This window comes from Hypanus sabinus, chromosome 8, assembly GCF_030144855.1.
Source record: "Hypanus sabinus isolate sHypSab1 chromosome 8, sHypSab1.hap1, whole genome shotgun sequence".
Classification (NCBI taxonomy): Eukaryota; Metazoa; Chordata; class Chondrichthyes; order Myliobatiformes; family Dasyatidae; genus Hypanus; species Hypanus sabinus.
In genome coordinates this window covers 126229440-126253181 of record NC_082713.1, presented here as the reverse complement: position 1 = coordinate 126253181, position 23742 = coordinate 126229440, and the positions used below count along the sequence as shown (strand labels likewise).

Sequence of the window (23742 nt, the reverse complement as noted above, 5' to 3'; positions counted from 1 at the left end):
ACCCATGCTTCTATGGAGACATCCTGCCTCCTTTCACTGACTGCACAGACGTTTGTCTGCTGTCATCCCTTTGAAACAGTCTGGGACTTTGCATCGATGTCACTGTACATAAAGAATCAATCAGATTCAGGATTATTATCATGGACATATAGTGCGTCATGAAATTTGTTGCTTTGTGGCAGGGGCACAGAGCAATACATTAAAAATGACTTGAGTTACAATGAATAAGCAGTACAAAAGACTGGTGAGGGAGAGTTCATGGACTGATGGGCGTCCCAAGGGGATGATGCTCCCATATGTGACAGGTAGATCTCTACAAATTTCCTCTCATCCCCACGGACACGATCTTGCATGCAGGTACAGTCCCACGTACATCTGAGATGCTTTATCCTTCTAATGCGCAAGCGTTATACACCCCGTAGCGACTTCATTGGGTATGCCTGCTTGTCAATGAAAGTATCTGATCAGCCAATCATGCAGCAGTAACTCAAAGCATAAGAGCATGAAGACATGGTCAAGAGCTCCATTGGCTGTTCAGACCAAACATCAGGATGGGGAAGAAGTGTGATATAAGTGACTTTGACCGTGGAATGATTGTTCATGCCAGGCAAAGTGATTTGAGTATCACAGATACTGCTGATCTCTTGGGATCTTCATGCACACTAGCATGTAGAGTTTACAGAGAATGGTGCAAAAAAAACACAAAAAATATCCAGTGAGCGGCAGTTCTGTGGGTGAAAACATCTGGACAGAGGTCAGAGGAGAACGGCTAAACTGGTTCAGGCTGACAGGAAGGCAACAATAATCACGTGTTACAACAGTGGTGTACAGAAGAGCATCTCTGAATGCACAACCTTGAAGTGAATGAGCTGCTACAGCAGACCAGACCAGGCTCCACGCTCATACCTATTAAATTGGCCACTGTGTATTATACAGGCATAGATTCTGTAATCTGAGTGGTGGAGTGGAGATACACCTCTTTCAGAGTAGGTGTCAGGACTACCTTCCCTCTGCTAGCCTGCAGGTCACCCTTGGGTAGGGTGTAATATCTGCTTAACCCCCGATGTGAAGCCTTGGGAGAAGGTGGTGGATGGTTGTATGAGCAGCTGATGCTTGTCACAAGTCCTGGTTGTGCGACCACTGACGTCAGGCAGACAATTCCTGACGAGCCTTGTGTCACCCATCTTGTAAAGACACAGTCCAGAAGGCGGCAATGGCAAACCACTTCTGCAGAAAAATCTGCCAAGAACAACCCTGGTCATGAAAAGACCATGATCACCCACATCATACAACATGGCACATAATGAATGAACAATTCTATAATATTACATCGTATAATAGAATATATTATGTACAATATAATAGTTGCCAGTGAAAATTTTGACCATTTAGGGCAAACTAATTTGCTTTTTCTCACTCCTCCAGCAAGGTAGAAGTGTAAATCTGAACTGTGTTTATCCTTTGATTAAGGACTGCCCAGTCCGTGATTTGCCAAGGTGAGAGCTACAGCTCACTCTCACCACTGAATTTGCTTTGCCAGCAGTTTGTGTGCTGTCCTCATCCTCTCTCTCACACACACACACACACACATCAGCCAGTGGAGCTAGTCTGCTTTACATAGCAAATGGTCTGTTACCAAGTTCGCACGCAGCACATAAAGATGCATATACACACACCTACCTTTGAACTTGTGCAGCACAGCCCAAAGTTCAGCAATGTCTGTAGCAAAGGTGATGTCAGTATCCAGGACAATAACCCGCTCCAGAGAAGCAGGCAGAGTCTTGGTGAGGACCAGTTTCATCAGCCCGTATATCCCTGAGTAATGCTTGTTTGGAATCCACGAAACTTCTGGCTGAAAGAGAAATTCAGGTAGTTTCAAGCTCAGTTTGGTTCAATCTCAACAACCTTCTGGCTCAGAGGTTTGCGTGCACGTTGGGTGTAGAGAACCAAACCGCCTCAACTTGTCACATGGCACTTCAGTCCTCCTGCATTCTGGATTTCTGAATCACAGCACCCTGAACTCGGGCTTATCTGTCATTTACAAGTCTCAGCATGAGATCCTGACTTCTACCAGTAATGAGAAAGGAAACCATTCAGCCAATCTGGTCCAAGCAATCCTATCTGCCCCATTTCCTCTCCTTATTATCCTGCAGCCTTGTAGCTCAGTCCATCTCATACCTGGCCTGACAACCACCCTCCGATTCTTTACGTGGCTTGTCTGAACAAAGGCACGAAGTACAGAAGCCAATTACCCTAATCAGCATATCCTAGGGATGTGGGAAGAATCCGAAGCAACTGGGAGAAATCCACAGGACAACGAGCAAACTCCACACAGACAGTACTGGAGGTGGGCATTAAACACTGTGGCCCCTAATTTGTGAGTATGACATCCAGGTGCATCAGCTGCCACTGCACGTGCTCAGTAATGTTAAATGAACAACTCTGAACTGTGGACGATATCGTGGCACATTGGCTTTCGCTACAAAAGGGTTAGGGTTTAAGAAGAGTGTTGTGCAGGGTGTTGGTGAAGCCTCACCGGCGGTGCTGTGCAGAGTTCTGGTCTTCTAACATAAGAAAAACACCATTATAGCATTGGAAGCAGTCCAAATGAGATTCAATAGAGAGAGTTGTCCTATCAATAGAGGCTAGGCAGACTGGATCTATGCACCTTGAAGCTTAGGAAACTAAGAGGGTGAACTTGGGACAGCACGGTAGCATAGTAGTGAGCATAATGCTTTACAGCACCCACTGTACTATTGAGGTTCAATTCCCACCATTGCCTGTAAGGAGTTTGTACATTCTCCCCGTGACCTTGTGAGTTTCCTCTGGGTGCTCTGGTTTCTTCCCACATTCTAAATACATACCGGTTAAGTTGTGGGCCATGCTGGCGCAGGAAACATGGCGACACATGAGGGCTGCCTCCCCACCCCCCACAACCCCCCAGACCATCTTGGATTACTTTAGCTGTTGACACAAACAAAGCATTTCACTGTGCTTCGATGGCATGTGACAAATAGAGCGAATCATTTCATCTTTAATATAATCTTCACATATGCAAGACCCTGAGGGGGCTTGATAGAGGAGATGCTGAGATGTTCTTGAACAAGTGTAAGAGTCATGAACAAGACGATGCTGCTCAGAAATAAAGGGTGAAAAAAATCTCTGCAACCCTCTGCCCCTGAGGGTGGGGGAGGCCAGCTGAATAGATATATTTAGGTGGATAAATATTTGAAAGATAGAGTAATTAAGGGTGAGGTGAGAGTTAGGAACAGCACTGATCAGCCACGATCACACTGCATCGTGGGGCAGGATTGAGATGTCTGGGAGCCAACTTCTGCTCAGATTTGCTGGTGGTTCTTGTCAGCTTGCTGCATCAGACTCACTCACAACTTCAAAGGAAGAGTAATGCTGTGTGGGATAAATTTTGAAACACCACAGATAAAACCAAAGGAAAATTTAGAATAACTTAGCTAAGGTATTTTTGGCCTGATCACACCGACACAGTCTGGAAACCATGGATTGAACCAACAACCATTCACTTGTTTATAGTGAACCTATTCTATTCTCCCCAAATCTTATCAATACATCCCACCCCCTCCCCACCCAGAGTCTACCACTCACCTGGCACACTAGAGCAATTGACAGAGGCAAATTAACCCACTGACCTGACTGCCTCTGGGATGTGCGAGGAAACCCACACAGTCTCAGGGGAGTACGTGCAAACTCCACACAGGCAGTGCTAGTGCCCGAGGTCAGGATCGAACCAGGGTTGCCAGAGCCAGGAGGCAGCACACTGCTACCCAACTGTGTCACTGTGGCAATCAGCAACACAACATCCAGACCAGTGCACTGCTAATGGATGGGACTGGTAGAAATGGACCGTGGCAGTACAAAAGAGGCTTGGGAGTCAGAGGGAGAAACCACAGATGGCGGGGCGGCACAGTGCCATCGTTGGATATTGTGGGTGAAGGAGAGACAGGGGTGAACAAAAAAATGAATAAATTCCAACCTTCAATTCATCAGCATCATAAAAGTTGACTGTCACTGCTGGCACCATCCACGTCTCAAAGAGATAGCCCAGGATCTGCTTGGCAATGGCATCAGTAATGAAATGGAAATGCAAGGGGTTTCGCCTGTGGACACACAACAAGGGACTGTAAATATATTGCAGAGATGGACCTCCCCTAACCCTACTGACTCACCACTGCACTGGCTAAACTGTGGGAAGAAAACTGATCACAGCAAGGATCTTGGATGAAAGGAAGATTGCAAGTATTAGAGGTATTTATAATGTCCCAAACCTTCATGGTGAACAAAGTACAATAATCTGCTGAAAGATTCCACAGGTATCAAAAGACAATGTCAGGATTCCGGAGGTGCTGGAAATCCAGACTAACACACACAAGGTGCTGCAGCAACTCAGTAGGTCAGGCGGCGTTTGTGGAAACGATTAAAGAGCCGATCTTTTGGGCCGAGCTGCCTCGCCTGCAGAATTCCTCCAGCATTTAGTTCAGATAATAAGTTTTTAGTGATGTCGTTTGAGGACTAAGTACCGGCCAGCATTCTGGTTAATAGATTGTGAGATCAGGGTCCATCCTATCTTACAAGGCGTCCAAGTGTCTGATAATAGCGGGATGGAAGCTGTTCTTGAGTACGTGCTTTCAGGCTTTTGCATTTTCTTCCCGATGGGAGAGGGGAGCAGAGAAAATGTCCAAGGTGGATGGGGTATTTGATTATGCCGGCTGCTTTACTGAGGTAGCAAGAAGTGTCGAGAGAGGCATAGCAATAAGTAAAGATGCCCCACTGTGAAGGTTTTGACACTTAGCTAAGAGAGGAGGGAAGTAACTTCACCCAGATGGGACTGAATCATTATGATTTTCTACTCAAGAGGCTCAGTTACCGAGCAGATCAATAGATTTTCAGGTATTAAGACAGTCAGTGGATATGGGTTTAGCGGAGGAAGGTGGAGCTGAGTTTAAAGACCTGCCATCTTCACATCTAGTGGCAGAGCATGAGCAAGGGGCTGACAGATGCCTATTGGTTCTAATCCTTGCACTTCCCACCATGATTGTGGACAGGGGATTCGATTTATGGTCAGGAAGGGCAAAGGAGGGATGAGAGGAGGTGCAGCTTCAGACATCCTCCATCCTGCCCAGTGAGGACTGACCAGTCAAGTCTTACAGCTACGCCGAAACACAGAGGGTGAAAGAAGTGAGAGTCCCGCGGTCCATGTGTCAGAATGGTGATGCAGATCCAGCAGCCAGATTGAGTGAGCCTACATACTACCTGAAGAGGCCACGGTGAGTCCACGTTCAAGCTGAAACAGTTTGCAGAAAATCATAAGCACAAGAGGTTCTGCTGAAAATCTAGAATAACACAAAGTGCTGGAGGAACTCAGCAGGTCAGGCATCATCTACACAAGGGAATCAACATCGATGTTTCACCTGAGGCTCTTCATCAGATCCACAATGCAGGTTTACATGAGGTCGGTGAGGCTGCACCTGGAATACTGTGTTTAGTTTTAGGAAAAATATCATTAAGCTGAAAAGCGCACAGAGGAGATTTACGGGACATTGCTGGGAAGCGAGGGTCTGAATTACGGAGGGAGGATCAGCAAGTTGGTACTGTTTTTACCGGAGCATAGGAGAATGAGGCATGATCTTATTAAGATGTACAGAATTGTGAAGGTCTGGGATAGGGTAAATGCACTCAATCGTTTCACTCAGAGGGTGATGCACATGTGGAATGAGCTGCCAGAGGAAGCAGCTGAGGCAGGTACATTAACACCATTTAAGAGGTACTCGGACAGGGAAGAGTTAAAGGGAGATGGGCAGTCATAGAGAAATGAGACCAACTCAGTTGGAAATCTTGGTCAGCATGAGTTGGGCCGAAAGGCCTGTTTCTGTGCTGTAAAACTCCATGATTAAATAGGTATGGCGACAAATGCTGGCTTTGCAGATGGAGCCTAGATCTTGAAGCAGAAGAAAAACATCAGAAAAGTCAGTCCCATTTCCACTGCCTCAGACAGCACTACGTAAATGCTTTTTTTTTGCATACTTCTAAGATGACAGCTTGAGCCTATGCTGTTGGCACGTCACCAAAAACACTTCGAACATTTCTAAAGATGTCCCATGGAGAGCATTCTGACAGGCTGCATCACTGTCTGCTATGGAGGCTCCAATGCACAAGATTATAAGAGGCTAAAGAAGGCTGCAGACTCAGCTAGCTCCACAGGCACAACCCTTGCCACCATCGAGGTCATCCTAAAAAGACTGTGCCTTAGGAAGGCGGAATCCATCATTGAAGACTCAACATCTGGCACATGTTCTCTTCTCATTGCTACCATCAAAGAGGTACAGGAGCCTGAAGACACATACTCAATATTTTTAAGGAACAGAATCTTCCCCTCTATCATCAAAAAGGACAATGAACCCATGAATCCTACCTTACTATTCCTCCTTTGCATTATTATTATTTTTTATTGTAACTTATAGTATTTTGTTATGCCTGCACAGTACTACTGGGATAAACAACATGTTTCATGACACATGTCAGTGACGATAAGCCTGACTAATTTTGGTCCTGATTCTGACAGCCTTTCACCTCCTCAGTAGATTGTCTGACCTGGGAAGTTTGCACGGGCTGGGCTTGTATCCACTGGAGTTTAGATGAGCAAGGTAGGACATCTGAAACGTGAAAGACCCTCCGAGGTGTTGAGAGTGTGGGATGTAGAAAGCAAATGGTCACCGAAGAAACTAGGAGCAGGAGCAAGTCACCAGGCCCCTCAGTGTGTACATGGTTGATCTATAGTGGACTCAACTCCTGTCTGCCATAACCCTCAATCCTTCAATATTCCAAATATTATCTATTCCTTATGTATCTCTAACAATGGGGCCTCCACCAGCCTTGGGACAGAGAATTCCACACTCACAGAAGTTTCTATGCCACTCTTATAAATGTTTTGTACCTGTATCCCCTTGTCACTTGTGGAAAAAGTCTGAACCTTTTTGTGACCTTTTTGTTCACCCCTTTTGACCAAACACCACCCCTGCTCATCCTGGGAAATGGGCAGAGACGAGCTGCAAATTTTTCTCCCGAGGTTTGAATAATTTTCAGGCTGAACTGGACAGATTCTTGATAAGTGGGTGAAGAGCTGCAGTCAAATCCACCCTGATCACAGGGAGACTTGAAGGGCTGAGTGGTCTGCTCCCACTCATGCTATGGAGAGGAGAGTAATAGACAGTTTTTAGATTGAGCGGAAATAACACTGTCATCTGTCATCAGTGGCCCAGTGCTCTTTTATAGAGGAAATGCGGCAAGGAACTGTGAAAGCATAAGTCATTAAAGATTGCCTGACAAAAGCAGTTGTACAGCACAACGTCCAGCAACCCTCCTGCATAATATATTCCAGGCCATTATACCAGACAGGATCTGTAAGCGCTCTCTCAGTGCAAATGGCACAGGCACTTACATGGTTCCACTGTCTGAATATTACAGCCCAGCATGATTTACACATTAAACATTGCGGCACCTCAGTAGAATATTACTGAAGCTATCCAAGCTTAGGTCACAGGCTGCCTGCAATGTAGTTTTTCCTCTTGATGAAAGCACTGCTGCAGAATCCATGAATTTTTCAGCTTAGGAATTCTAACAGGGCCACAGAGAACAATAAAGCCCTCATCTCTAACTTCGCATATACACTGTGGCCACTATATTAGGCACACCTGCTCATTAATGCAAATATCTAATCAGCCAATCATATGGCAGCAACTCAATGCATAAAAGCATGCAGACATGGTCAGGCAGTTCGGTTCTTCAGACTAAACATCAGAATAGGGAAGAAAATGTGAACTAAGTGACTTTGACAGTGGAATGATTGTTGATGCCAGGCGGGCTGGTTTGAGTATCTCAGGGACTGCAGATTTTCATGCACAACCGTCTCTAGAGTTTACAGAGAATGGTGCGAAAAACGAAAAAAATCTCCAATGAGTTTCTGTGGTTGTAAACGCCTTGTTAATGAGAGTGGTCAGAGGAGAACAGCCAGACTGGTTCAACAGCTCAACTAATTACGTTACAACAGTGGTGGGCAGAAGAGCATCTCTGGATGCACAACCTGTTGAACCTTGAAGTGGATGGGCTATAGCAGCAGAAGACCAGGAACATACCCTCAGCAGCCACTTTACAGGAGGTATCAAATAAAGTGTCCACTGAGTGAAGAAGGTTGGGTGAATATTTTGAGTGGAGGTGTTGTTGACCCGTGGGTTTGATTAGCTTGCTAAATGGTTAAACAAGTTCAACCTTCAAGGCCTGGGACAGACAGGGAAAAAGGTGTGAAATGTGATTAAGAATGCACACCAGTTCTTTTTGTAATAAAAAGATGGAATGATAGAATTGGAGCCATCATCGGTAACAGAATAGCTAACACTTGGAGAGTCACGTGCTTCTGCATTCCATTCCTACCAAAAGGGCTTAAACACACCCATTCCTCAACGGGTAAATGCATTCTGTTTTAATTTATTGATACAATACAGAATAGGCCCATCCGGAACTATTGAGCCAACAACCCTCGCCTAATCACGGGACAAATTGCAATGACCAATTAGCCTACCGACCAGTACATGTCGGAATGTGGGAGGAACCAGGTGCACCTGGGGGAAACCTATGCAGTCACAGGCAGAACACACAGACTCCTTCCAGATAACCGTGGGAATTGAACCCGGGTCGCTGCTACTGTAAATATGCTACCGTGCTGCTCCATCCCTGGCTTCGCCTTTGATCTCCGTGGATAAAACGTGAAGCCAAGGTCTCAGTGCACACCAAGTCTTGAAGTTATCAGTCAACATTTATCCTCTTCAACATCAACAGACATCACCCCATTGCTGCTAGTTGGATCTCGCTGCTCGTCTTGTCAGCACGGGTAATCTGACATTGAATAAAAAACCTCTCACTCACTGTAAAGTGCTTTGGGGTTCCTCAAAAGCTGCAACAAAGCTTCTGTTCCTCACCTCAGTCAAGACGAGTGCTATCTACAAGAGTAGCTGACTGTGGGGGCTGTGTGGGGCTTTGCAAGCACAATAGGACTAAACTGCAAGAAGTCTAATTCACCTCTGATGACCTTGCAGTGCGGTGAAAGATTAATGCCTTCTGATGAAATGCTGTCTTATCTTAATGAAAGAGTGACAAAAGAAAATGTATCTTTTTTTTCGTCTGGTACTGATATTCTTTAGCACCTGTTAGGTCATCCCTCTGTTGAGAACAATGAATGGACCATTAACAAGCTACAAAATTTTACAGCACAGAAGGGCTCATGGAAATATTATTAGGTAATTAATCCCACTTCCCTGCCCTTCTCTCAAAGTTTTCTGGAAGTCTTTTTGTTTAAAGGTTATGTACAATTTCTTGTTTGCTAACTGATCCAATACAGTCAGGTAGGGCAGTCCAGTATTTAAACCTGTCATACATCAACAAGGAAGGGTAATTAGTTCACTTAAATAATAAGTGAAAATGTCTTTTTTTCAGACACTCTGTCAAGCACTTCTCACTGCATTCGAAAAGCAGGCGGCATAATCAAAAACCCCTTCCATCTTCTTCCCTCCCCCAGCGGACAGAAGAAAAAAGCCTGAAAGAACATACCTCCAGCATCAAGGACAGCTTCTATCCTGTGGTAGAAGACACTTGAATGGAACTCTTGTAATCCTAAAGATGAACTCTTGACCTCTAAATCTACCTTCATTATACCCTTGCACTTTGTCTACCAGCATGAATTTTCTTTATAACTAGCCGTAACACTTTATTCTGCATTTTGTCATAGACTTTACCTTGTACTGCCTTGAAGTACTTAATGTTTTGAAATAATCTGTCTGAATGGCATGCAACAGTAACTTCTCGGTACATGTGGCAATAATAAGCCAATTTCAGTTCTAGCGAGTGCATGTAGCAGACTAAAAATGATAATGGGATTTGGGATGGGAAGTATGGTGGATGGTTTCCATAGCAACTGAACTTCTGGATCAGCCATCTATAGCTCACTTTAGCTTTCTCCGCTTTGATAATCTCACCATAGCAGCAGTGGTCTTTGGTCGAGACATAAGACGCTGAGATATGGAGCAAAACGCAAACTGCTGAGGAATTCAATGGGAAAAAACAACACCCGTGGAGGAAAATAGATAGTCCACCATGCATCAGATCTGAGACAGTCAGAATCAGATTGGTTATCACTGACATACTGTACTATGCAGGAGTCTTATAGATATATCTATCTATCTCTGATATATTATATATATATATCAGCAACTGAGCGAGAGACAGAAACAGAGACAGAGTGAGAGAGACAGAGCACACACATGCTAGGGTGCCTAAGACTTTTGCACAGAACTATGGTAATTTTATGTATTGCACTGAGGTGCTGCCATATTAACAAATAATTGCACGACATACATGCGTGATGATAAATCTGATTCTGATACAAGTCTCTATAGCGGACTGAGAGTGGGAAGGGGACAAGGAGAGGGGAATCATAGTTGGGAAAAGGGGAAGGGAGAAGGGAGAGAGCAGGAAGCACCAGAAAGTCATTCAAGAATGATCAATAAACCAATAGTTTTGGAACAAAATTATCTTGCCTGGCAGCTCAGAGCTGGGTGGGTCTGCACCCGCACTACACCCTTTCCCTGGCACTCCTTCTCTGCCACCTGTCCCACATTCCTCTCACAGTTGCCACTCCCAAGATCCTTTGCTCTTGCCAGATTTACAAACTCGCTCTCCACTCCACATTGACCAATACAGTGCGGTGCAAAAGTCTTCGGCACCCTAGCCATGTACACGTGTCTCAGACTTTCGCACAGCACTACCAAATCTGTTATTTTGTGGCGGCAGTACTGTGCAGTAAATAAAAAAAAGCTGCAAATTACAATAAGAAATATAGAAAAATAATAAACACAAGAGATTCTACAAATGCAGGAAGTCTAGTTACACACAAAATGCTGGAGGAACATGGCAGCTCAGGCAGCATCTATGGTAAGGAATGAACAGTTGACATTTCAGACCAAGACCTGATGTCCTGATGAATCCTCTCCATAGACGCTGTTGACCTGCTGAATTTCCCCAGCATTTTGGGTGTGTTAATATAAAAAATAAATAATGCAAAAAGAGAGCAAAATAGAGAGGTAATTTAAAGATCATAAGATATAGGAGCAGAATTAGGCTATTTGGCTCAAAGTCTGTCCACCATTTCATCATGGCTGATCTAATTTTCCTCTCAGCCCCAATCTCCTGCCTTCCCCGCATCCCTTCATGCCCTGACCAGTCAAGAATCTATCAACCTCTGCCTTAAATATTCATTGCCTGGATTGGGGAACATGTCTTATGAGAATAGGTTGAGTGAACTTGGTCTTTTCTCCTTGGAGCGAAGGAGGATGAGAGGTGACCTGATAGAGGTGTATAAGATGATGAGAGGCATTGGTCATATGGATAGTCAGAGGCTTTTTCCCAGGGCTGAAGTGGCTAACACGTATAAAGACACAGATGTAAGGTGCTTGGAAGTAGGTACAGGAGATGGCAGGGGGTAAATTGTTTTTATGCAGAGAGTAGTTAGTGCATGAAATGGGCTGCCGGTGATGGAGGCAGATAAAACAGGGTCTTGTAAGAGGCTCCTGGATAGGTACATGGAACTTAAAAAAATAGAGGAGTATGAGTAATCCGACGTAATTTCTAAATAAGTACTTGTTCAGCACGGCATCTTGGGCTGAAGGGCTTGTATTGTGCTGTAGGTTTTCTATATTCTATAAAGACGGCCTCTATAGCTGCCTGGGGTAAAGAATTCCATAGATTCACCACTCTCTGGCTAAAGAAGTTCTATTCTAAAGGATGTCCCTCTATTCTGAGGCTGTGTCCTCTGGGTTGGTCTTAGACCAGGGGTGGGCAAACTTTTTGACTTGAGGGCCACAAAGGGTTCTAAAATTTGACAGGGGGGCCGGACCAGGAGCAGATGGACGGAGTGTTTTGGTAATACACCTCATAAGAGAAAATAAAATATGATGGGATATGTAGAAAGCATGTGCTTTAATTTCAATTGAAAATGAACAAATGCATTACAACAAAATATCTGTCTTTGAAGTCCCATGGTATTTAGCTATTTATTGAAATAACTTTTAAAACACTGAAAATTAAATGAATAAAATACAGCTTTTTTAATAGTAACAGTTATTATTTTAAAGCACTGAAAATTCTGTTATCCTTCAAGATATTATCATCATCACTCTCCTCCTGACTGTCTTTATTTCAAAAACAGTAGGAGATGCAGGTCTACTTGTCCTGCTCCTTCTTATTCAATTGTCCCCTGTGCCAAAACTCAACGACGACCCACACAATGACAGAACAATGAGAGCGCGCTAGTATGCGGAGCTCTGTGCTCGCAAATCCCCGCAGGCTATCTCCCTTAGCCGGAACGCTGGCTAATTGTGAGCCGGTTCGGATGTGCCAGGAAATGTGTCGCCACAAGGTCACAAAGTAAAGCGCAAATGTGGAGTAATGCGCTGCACCTCAACAAAGGTCAATGTATATAGAGTGCGTCATATATTGGGAAAACGCCAGAATTGCGGGGGAAAAACGTTAAGAAGGTTTATTAATATAATTTCATCAAGTTCTGCGGGCTGGATTAAAAAGCTTAACGGGCCGCATATGGCCCGCAGGCTGTAGTTTGCCCATGCCTGTCTTAGACTCTTCTACAATAGGAAGTATCTTCTCCACATCCACTCTATAAAAAGGACTTACACTATTCAAAAGGCTTCAGTGAGGTTACCCATCATTCCTCTGAATTCTAGTGATAGAGGCCCAGAGCCTGTATTCACTAGATTTTCATGGACTGTTCAGAAATCTGATAGAGGAGCAACAGAGAGAAGAGGCAAGACAGGAGCTGTCTGGTGACTGGGAAATATTATTGTGCAACTGTTGATCGAACATTTCTCTTCTTAGAATTTTGAACTGGTCTTCAGAAAGTTAAGACCCCTGCAGTTTGGCTTCTCTGTTCCACACTGATTGACACTGATATAATTTTCCCAATTTGGATTCGGCTGTGGTGTGCATCAACTGGAATTCAAGGCTTTCTGAGAATCTCTTTAATGCCTGTTGGAGGTGGAAGATTTGGAAGAGGCTTAACAGGGAAGTTGCATAAAGCCAAATAATAGGTCAATTCCTGCCGTGTACACATTTGGCCTGGTGTCACGTGTGGGACTCTCCCTTTTGAGTCAGTCGGGCCAACAGTTCCAACGTTGTGCTGAAGGATGGCTGCATAGGTTGGAGGCATGGTCTTGACATTGGGATGAAAAGATTGACCATGATCCAATCCCAAGGGCCACAGAAGCTCCCATGTGACTTGTGAAAGGAGACAGTAAGGAGCTCTCGCTGGTGCTCTGGCCGATATTTCTACCTGGACCAATGTCACTGTGAACAATTCTGTTCTATGTTTTTCCCCTGTACTGAGGTCAAATAGAAACATAGAAAACCTACAGTACAATACAGGCCCCTCGGCCTACAAAGCTGTGCCAAACATGTCCCTACCTTAGAAACTACCTAGGCTTACCCAGAGCTCTCTATTTTTCTGAGCTCCATGTACCTGTCCAGGAGTCTGTTAAAAGACCCCATCGTATCCGCCTCCACCACTGTTGCTGGCAGCCCTTTCCATGCACTCCTCACTCTCTGCGGAAAAATCTTACCCCTGATATCTCCTCTGTACCTACGTCCAAGCACCTTAAAACTGTGCCCCGTCGTGCTAGCCATTTCAGCCCTGGGAAAAAGCCTCTTACTATCCACACGATTAATGCCTCTCATCATCTTATACACCTCTATCGGGTCACCTCTCATCCTCTGTTGCTCCAAGGAAAAAATGTCTTGTTTTTCTCAGAAGTGAAGCCTATCGCAGCTGGTATAATGATTAGTTGCAAGTGAGGAGATTGTAGGTTGAGACTCGATTTAATCCCTAAAGCCTAAGTTGTCCATTTTGGGGGCATTAGCTGTAACCCAACTGGAAAATATACTAGTCTGTTATTCCTTCAAGCATCACCATCGAAACTCAGTAACTGGATATTCATTGGCACCAAGTGACTGCTGATTATGCTGCACAAATTTATACAAGAGCTGTAGAAGGCTGTGGTGAAGAACTGCAGCAAGTATGAGTGCACTGGTAAAGGTGGTCACAACGACACTGCTAGATACTTCCATTTCTGTGACAATGGAAAAACAGGACCCTGAGAATTCTGGCCAGAGAATCTATCCTGGACACAACACATTGATGCCATCCTGAACAAGGAATGCCAAAGGCTATACTTTGGAGTATGAGGAGATCTTCATGTCACCAAATATTCTCAGAAGTCGCTACGGATGTACAAAGAAGAGTAACAGACTGACTGCATCACTTCCTGCTTAGAAGGCGTCAATGCACAGGATCGAAAGAGTCTGCAGGCTCAACCAGCTCCAATATGGGCAAAACCCTTCCCACCAGAGGAGGTCTTCATAAGGCATTTCCTCAAAAAGGTGACACCCATCATTAAATACTGTCAGCATCTCAGTTCTGGGATATACCCTCTTGTCATTAACCTTCGGGGAGAAGGTACAGGAGTCTGAAGATGCACAATCAGTGTTTCAGGAACAGCTTCTTCCCCTCTGCCATCAGATTTCTGAATAGTCCACAAACCCATAACACTTTCTCACTATTCCCCTTTTGCACTAATTATTTTTTATTGTAACATGGGAATTTTTTTAATATCTTGCACTGCACTGCTGCCACAAAATACGTCAGTACATCAGTGATAGTAAATCTAATTCTGACTCTTCTTATGAAAGAACCAGTGTTCTTAAAGTGTCAGAGCTGCAATGGAAGGGTGAAATATAAGTTTAAGATGAAAATTTTCACATCTTTAGGGTGTCGCGAAGCACTTTATAACCAGTGGAATATTCTGACACAAGAAACAGCAGCGAAGTGTCACCTGGCAGCACACATAACTGGGCAGCACAGCAGCCTAGTGTTAGCGACTAGGATGCCAGTGCTTGGGTGCAATTCCAGCTGCTGTCTGGAAGGAGTTTGAACGTTCTCCCTGCGACCATGCAGGCTTTCTATGGGTTGCCTGCTTTCCTCTCGTATCCCAAAGACATATGGCTATGATAAGTAGTGGACGTGCTCGCTGATGATACTCTTAGGCTGCCCAGCGCATTTGTCTTGATCTAACTTGATGCAAATGACGTACGTCAACTGTATGCTTCAATATTTTGATGCACAGGTGACAAATAAAACTAATCTGTAACGGCAGGGTGAAGCCAGAGGAACCTGGTATGGTCGCAGAGCAGTCTGTGTTAAGTTATTCCAGCAGAAACAACCTGGGTTCAATTTCACTGCTGTCACGACAGGGTTTGCACATCCTCCTTGTGACCGTGTGGGTTTCTTCTGGGTGCTCAGGCTTCCTCCCACAGTCACTGTGCTCACTTTGACGCTGCAAATCCACCCTCTCAGTACATGTTTGAGATCTTCATTTTTCGCTTCATGCAGTGTTTTTCATTTCTCATTAACTTCTGCTCTTTGCACATGTGAGGTCCCTCCTCAGAACTGTCTGTGGTACGCAGCGACCTTTGCAGCACCTTGTGGAAACATCCATTTGTGGTGTCACGTCAATGTTCAAAAGAACTTTGGATGTGAGGTTTCTGAAACTTCAGTTAAGGGGTACTCAACCTGTATTGTTTACAGGTTCCAGAGATACGGACTTTCCAAAGACAGGAAACCGGAGCAACTGGAGGATATCTACACAGTCACAGGAAGAATGTACAAACTCCTCACAGATAAAGTGATTGTGCTAACCACGCCATTACTGTACTGCCTGATCACCTCAAGCACACCAGCCAGCCAGCACAAGGAATGTCTGAATGGTAAGGTATAGGAACAAATGGAAGAGGGAAGGAAAACTTGTACAAGGTCAGGGAGCCTGAAACATTAACTGCTTCCCTCAGCACAGACAGTGCCTGACACGCTGCTTACTTCTAGTCTTCGTTTCAGATTTCTAGCATCTGCGGGCTTCTTTCTTTCATCACTGCATAACTGAGGTTCTGTGACTGAGGGATATGCCTCTGACGTGGTTAAAAGGAACGTTGCACGACTGAAGCGTAAATAAGCAGAAAGCACCAGTTGTTTTCTGAGCCAGCATGGTCAAGACATCTCAGCTAATGTAATTCATAGGCATTTGGTTCATTATTGTCACATGGACTGAGATTTTACATGCCTTCCACACAGATCATTGAACAACATCAGTGAATTGAGTTACCTACAAGGGAAAAATGAGTGGCCATTATGGTGAGGCACCTGGGTTAGGAAAAAGAAAAGAGATGAGTGGAAATCCTCAGGTGCTACTGCCTGCTTGGCTCTGGTTAGCCGAGGAACAAGATGCGGGTGAAAGTAGTTGTCTAATCTGACTACCTGTTGCTGAGCCCTCCACTCTCGTGAGGAATGGGAAGACAACAGAATATTAATCGTCACACCGAGATTTAGTGCAGAGAAAGAAAACACAGCAACTGAAACTGATTTATGGGATTAGAGCTTAAAGCCATCTACCAATCTGCTCCGATGACGACAACCCAGTTTCTTTTTCCTGCAGATGCTGCCTGATCTCCCGCATTTAACTGCAGTGGCAAAATTGCTTGCAGTCAACACAAGCTGAACTGAATGCTGTCATCCATACATACCGGTGAAACAGAACAGACTTCACAAGTGTCACAACATCACGGCTGGCATTGTATCCCGCACACACGATTGCAATGTGGATTGTCTGAAAAAAAGACACAAATAATTACAGTCCAGCACGGTTAGGTGAATCCCCTTTTTAACTCTAATGAAAGAGCTCACCCTTGCTGAAGTCTGATTTCCTGGCACTGGTTTAACTCTGTCAAGCATCTGCCTACCGATGACTGAACTCTGCGAGGAAGGTTAGGCTATTTAACCACAAAAAAAGACCCCCAAAGTTATTCCCAATCAAAGGTGTGCACTTCCTATCACTGGGGAGAAATCAGGAACACATTCCATAGGTAACAATCTTTCCTATTTATTCAGAAGGGGCCGAATCTACCACACTTACTGAGGTCAAACTGCTTAGCACTGAGCAGACCTGTGCTAACAGGACACTTTACACTTCATGGTTCAAGACAGCAACAGATGGAGCCTAATGCTGTGGGAACTGCATAATGACATTCCAATCTGCGCAACCACGTGGACTTCAGGATGTCTCACCCGAAACACAGAGACAATGATCCCAGCAGGGACCGCTCTTCATAGTAACTTAGAATTAACGTGGGAGTCATAGAAAAAGCATTCGAGTTGACATGCTCTCCAAGCAGATTCAGTCTAATCAGATTCCATCTTGCTATCATAAGACATAGGAGCAGAATTAGGTCATACAGCCCAGCCAGTCTGCTTAACCATTCCATCACGGCTGACTTATTATCTCTCTCAAACCCATTCTCCTGCCTTCTCCCCGTAACCTTTGATGCCCTAACTCATCAAGAACACATCAACCTCTGCTTTAATTATTTCCAATGACTTAGCCACCACAGCCATCCGTGGCATTGAAATCCGCAGATTTACCACTTTCTGGCTAAAAAAGTTTCCTCATCTCTGTTTGGAAGAAATGTCCCATTCTAAGACTGCACCCTCTGGTCCTAGACTCTCCCACTGCAAGAAACATCCTCTCCACGTCCACTCTATCTAGGCCTTTCAATATACAATAGGTTTCAATGAAATTCCCCCCTCATTCTTCTAAGCTCTAGCGAGTACAAGAACAGAGCCAAGAAACGATCCTCACAGATTAACCCTTTCATTCCCAGAATCGCTCTTCAACCTTCTCGGGATCCTCTCCAATGTCAGCTCAACCTCTCTTAGATAAGGAGTCCAAAGTGCTTAGAATACTCAGAGAACAGATTCCTGACCACGAGTCTTTCAACTCACCATGAAAGGATGGGGTGTACATCATTTCACTGTGTCTACACTGAATTTTCCTTCAATATTTTTCAACGTCTCTCACAAAACTTTGCTGCATCTGACCCATGAACATTAGTATGCGACTAGCACAGTGTCTGTTAACAGTCTGGCTTTGGGGTTTGACTTTATTTTGAAAAAAATGCAGCCAGTTATTGCTGTTGCCATTTAAATGATATACTTATTCCCGGTCCATCAAGAATTTTCTGTCTGAATCCGCCTTTAGCATCACAAGCAGCCTTGGAGCCAGCGTAGACTCAGTTGTCCAAGAAGAAGACTTCATTGTTGGAACAGAACCAGAGGGTTCAGAGGAAAATCAAAGCTTAGATAACTCAGGAAGGTGACCAAAGACCCTGATATTTTATCAAGGCCTAGTTACAGGAAAGGCCAGTGACACTGTTGCCAAATCTGACTCTTCCTTGAAGTCAGCTTATTCAGCAGGGAAAAGCAGCCTCAGTGCCACCTGCGAACTAGTCACCGGACTAGTGCTGGCTATTCTCCACTAAGCCAACCAATGCAGTTTAATCATCGCCAAACAAGTCAACACTGGTTATTCAGCAGGTCAAGCAGCACCCAGAGAGGCAAAAGCTGTCAGTCGAATTTTTGGGTTGAGATTCTGCACCAAGATGAGAGGGGAGAGAAAAGGCTGCCTTGTATGTAGCTGGCAAACTTTCATCTCCTCTCTCAGTTCTGATGCAGGGCCCTGAACCAAAATGTCGACTTGTACGCTTTACCTCCTCAGAGGCTGCTTGACTGCTGAACTGGCTTATTCAACAAGGAAGGATGAGTCTAGGGGAGAGTAAAATCGGTCACAATGCCGCCAATCATTCTGTAATTAGGTCCATAGTAACATCAGGGTCTGTGGTAAACATACTTGCATGACTAATTAAACCTTGAACTGGTTGAATTCTTCTGGCCTTTGTTTTTTTGGTCCAGTGATCGCAGTCTCAGCCAGTTGTTCCTCATTCACCCAACTAAAACCAGTTACCACCTACTCTCACAAGTGCTTCCCTCTGGAGGAAGCTGTAGAAATTGCAAGCAAAGATGATCAAGCTGTCCTGATACTACATCCATCACCCAGTCTCAAGGACATCAAAAGCAGTAATCAATCAATGTGCCAGTGGGGGAAATTCCTGCATCACAACATCACGCCACTTGTTGAGAGCGCACTCACTTCCTCAGCAAACCTCAAGAGGAGGATGACAACCAGTGAGAACATATGCAGGCTGCTTAATTCCTGCTGGAGCCTGGACCTAGGTGTTAATCCACCTGCCTTACACTTTTGAAGGGCAGTTGGTAATCTGAATCATGCTCATGGTTTCAACTGTTGGCAGATACTAAAAGCTTTCAGATCAATGCTCTGCATACTAAATGGGAGAAGCGTCAAGGGAGCTTGGTTCCAAAAGAGGTTGCAGATGGTTGAAGTACAACAAAAGGATTACAAAAACAGCAAAACAGGGAATGGTTTAACAGGAGGTGGATGGGAATCTACTTCAGCTGTTTCCCTTTAGCCCTCTCAATCACCCATAGCACATTGCCTGTCTGATGTTGAGTTGGTTAGGTCAGTTATCTTGCAATGATTCCTCAGGGGGTGGGCGCTAAAAGAAAATCAGGCAAAGGGGAAAGAAAAATGGGGAAATTATAGAAAAGGGCAACAAATGTGAGAGTTTTCTCCTTATTGTATTTCTGTTCTAGTGTAAGTGTCTAAAGGGAATAAATCTTTAAATTTTTGTTGGAAAAGTGAGAAAGAATTTGATGATAGACAAGGGTTGGTGTGTGTTAGCTACGATCTGGCAGAGCACTGTATGCCAAATAGCTCATGCTCCACTCTAAGCTCTAATGTTTTCTGTTTAAAATACAGGAAGGACATGAGGGAAGATAGATGAATCATGCTGAAACATAAACATGTTTCATAAAAGGATGGAAGGTGGAGTTACCTCACACTTCTCCACAGTGGGCCGCCTGCCACACTCTGAGCCATTCCAAACCACGGCGTGGACCCCCTCATTGTCTCCGGTGCCTTCCTCTGTGGAATAACTCTTGGAATGGTTTCGGTGGCGATGGACCCTGTTCTGGGCGAGGCTGAGTTGCTTCCGAAGGGCGTGGTTTTCCTCCTCCACCTCTCGCACGCGGACCTCTAGGGATTCCCGCTCCCTCTGGTTGAACACATATTGAGGGCTGTTTGCAGGGGCTTCGTAGGGAGTTAGCGAGACAGGCTTTGCATCTGCAAACCAAAAAGGAGAAGAGACACAAATAAGATCACAGGAGGGAGATTTCTGTCAGAGTGAGACCAAATCTTATCTTAAAATGCCAGAGATAGAAATCAAATGTTCCAGAAACAGCAGCATTCTTTTACTTTCTTTTCAGGAATCAGATACTGCAAATTTCTACAGTGCTTTAACTCCACTGCTCTTCTCCTTCAGTTTTCTCTGATTCCCATCTCTCCGCCTCTTCTTTTGTCCCTGCTTGCCTATGCCAGGCCTTCGAATCTTGCCCTCTCTGCTCCAGGATGATCAGTACTCAGCAGGGGCCTCAGACAGAACTTGGTATGACAGAAGGCTCCCTCTTGTACCACCTCCACCATGACCATCTCTTTTGCAAGACTTTCCCGACTCCGTATACTGACTCAAGAATTCCAGATCCACCAGACCCCTTTCTTTGGTTTCTTACTCTCTCGTCCAACTTTATTTCTGACATGACAAATGACATTCTTATCTTTTTGCACCCACCTCACTGAGGACCAAGCCGGGTATCAAAGCTACTGATAATGGAGGTGCAGTTGTAGACTGTCTAACTCAATTTCATCAGTCAAATCTCAGCTCTTAGACACCTTCTCATACTTCGCACTGGACCATGACTCTAGCGGGGAACACGAGGCCATAGTCTTACAGTGAGCAAACCTCATTTTCATGGGAGATTTTCCCTCCACAGCCTCCAGTCTTAAGAGTCATCCAAGTCATCACAGACAACTTCTACTGATCTACAAGCTGGTTACCTAGCCAAACACATCCTTCAGCCTGCCTCTTCTTTCATTTTTCACTCTGTTTCCACAGCTCTGACATGTCTCTTTGCTTTAACTACCCTCATTAAAAGCTAGGATCATCTAGCAATGTGACCTCATTCTCCATAATTTCCACCATATTTTCAGTGGGATTGTACACCAAGCACACCTTCCCCTCGACTCCCCCACCCCCCCCCCCCAACTCGAAGCTTTCCGCAGGGATTGCTGTCTCTGTTACTCCCTCGTTCATCCCTCCTCAGTGATGTCTCTCCTGTCACTTTTCCCTGCAAGTGGGACAAGTGCTATGCCTGCCCCTTTCCCTCCTCCTTCACCACCATTCAAGGCCTCCAACAGTCCTTCCTGGTGAAATAATACCTCACCTGCAATTCTGTCAGCGTCGTCTACTACATCCGGTATTCCCGGCGCGGTCTCCTCTACACTGGTCAATTTGGGGGAGAGCTTCGTCAAACATCTTCTCTCTGTCAGCAATGGCTAGGGTTTCCTGGTGGCCATCCATTTCAATTCAACTTCCCATTTATACAACAACATATTGATAGATGGCCTCCTCTACTACCACAATGAAACCACTCTTGGGTTGGAGAAGCAACACCTCATATTCTGCCAGGGTCATCTCCAATCTGATGACATGAACATCATTTCTCCCTTTTTCTCCTTCTCTCCTTTCTCAATTCCCTCTTACCTCTTCTCTTCTCCTCACCTGCCTATCACTTCTCTCATATACCCCTCCTCTTCTCCCATCAGATTCCCCCTTCTTCAGCCCTTTACCTTTCCCCTTGTCACCTCGCAGCTTCATTTCATTCCCTCTTCATCCACCCTCTTTTCACCTGGCTTCACCTACCACCTGCCAGCTTGTACTCCTTCCATTCCTCCACCTTCTTATTCTGGCTTCTTCCCCCTTTCTTCCCAGTCCTGATGTAGGGTCTGAGCTCAAAATGCCAATCGTTTATTCCTCTCCGTAGATGCTGCCTGACCTGCTGAGTTCCTCCAGCATATTGAGTGTATTACTCTGGATTTCCAGCATCTACAGAACCCCTTGTTTGTGGCCCATCCAATCTGTAATATTCTTTTCATTTTGCCCATCCTTCCTCATCTTCACTACATTAGTCTCCTTTTCTCAGATTATTAGATCTAAAACACTGTTAGTCTCTCCATAGATGCTGCCTGACCTGCCAAGTCTTTCCAGCACCCACAGTTTATTTTCCAACTTTCAACTTCAGTAGCATAGCGATTTTCCTTCAATTAATTCAAACAAAAATTACTTTAATTGGCTTATTTGCTGCGAGTGCTAGTTGTGGGAGCTGCTGTGGGTCATTACAGCCAGCAGGCCTGAGATTAACGGGCAGCAAAAGAACCTTAGCGCTTGGAGAGATTCCATGTGAAGAGATCTTCGAGCAGGTCTCAGTTCAGTTTATGTAAGCAGACAGCACAAGGGTATGGGTGATTGGCTCTTCAGTCAAGTTGCTTAACTGGTCCCAATTTTCTTTTGTTTTTCTCTCCACCACCTTATAGATTTATTTCTATTTAAGTGTTTAACCTTAAGCATTGCTCCAAAATTTGCTCCCACCCATCCCACCAGTTTATTCCAGATCAACTTTTACTTATCAAGGACTATCACTAAGAACTCTGCCTTCCAGTCACACCAGAGACCACCACCAGAAGTAGCTTCTCATCAATGATCAAAATCCTTCAAATCCTTTATTTCATCTTCTCTGTGTTGAAGATGGACCAGCCCAGTCCAGCAAATCGCATAGCAGCCTTCTTCATACGGTCTTATCTCCTTGGGCCCAAACAGTGGTTTGTATGTTTGCACACAACAGCAGTGTTCATGGATTGATATCTTTGAAAGTCAATAATACCAATTGGACAACCTTATTACCTCCACTGACCTGTCACTGACGAGGTTGTCAATTCCTATAATCAGGTTAAGATATCCTCTACTACTTCACCATTCTGCAGATGTGTTTCATCCACAACATGGCAGCCTTTTCTTCTTCAGTTTGTTCATTCTCCCTGTTCACTACAGCTCCGAGACTCACCTCATCCGCAGACTAGAATTTGACCCCCGTTTGCGAAGCTCATTTACATGCTTCAGAGAAAGCACTGCCTCCGTTCTGAGACACAAACCTTTACCATTACTCTCTGCATCCTGGCCCTTCTGCAGTTTTGAATTCACACTGTTAATGTCCTTTACTCCCATGGGCTGTTAATTTTGTTAATTGTCTTTTTGCTGTACTTTATCGGAAGTTTTTTTTTGAACAACCACAGGCACATTAGCAGCACCCTGCTCATCAACCATCTTGTTACTTTATTCAAAGAACTAAATCATTAGCCAAAAACATATTGTCTTTAACAAATTAATGCTGACATTTTTTTATTAGCACACACTTTTACAAGTGCCAATTAATTTTGTCACGGATTACTGCTCTAAAAGCTTCCTCATCACCAATGGACTGTGATTATCTATTTTATACCACTTCACTTCTCTACAGGAGGACGTAATACTCGCATACCTCAGGTCCTCTGGCATCATTCCCGTTTATTGGAAGCTAATGGCCAGGACCTCAGAAATTATTCACCCTTTCCCCGCTTAGTCAGTCATCCAGATCAGCTGAATGCATATTCCAAAGCTGTTACGAATGTCCCCTTCATCTTGTTTTATCTCTTGCCTTCCACCCCACCGTGCTGATAAATGATCAGGATCCAAGTCACCAGTGAA

General features: G+C 44.6%; 1 protein-coding gene across 6 annotated transcripts in view; it reads right to left on the bottom strand.

The window, feature by feature from the left end:
- The window catches only part of large1 (LARGE xylosyl- and glucuronyltransferase 1), a 402029-nt gene that overhangs the window by 152393 nt on the left and 225894 nt on the right, over positions 1 to 23742 (bottom strand). For all 6 annotated transcript variants that reach the window (XM_059977769.1, XM_059977772.1, XM_059977774.1 and 3 more), the window contains exons 3-6: positions 19942 to 20228; positions 16720 to 16802; positions 4010 to 4133; positions 1681 to 1852 (exon numbers count right to left, since the gene is read on the bottom strand). In XM_059977769.1, the coding sequence (XP_059833752.1) occupies positions 1681 to 1852; positions 4010 to 4133; positions 16720 to 16802; positions 19942 to 20228 (666 nt within the window). The remainder of the gene's footprint in view (positions 1 to 1680; positions 1853 to 4009; positions 4134 to 16719; positions 16803 to 19941; positions 20229 to 23742) is intronic.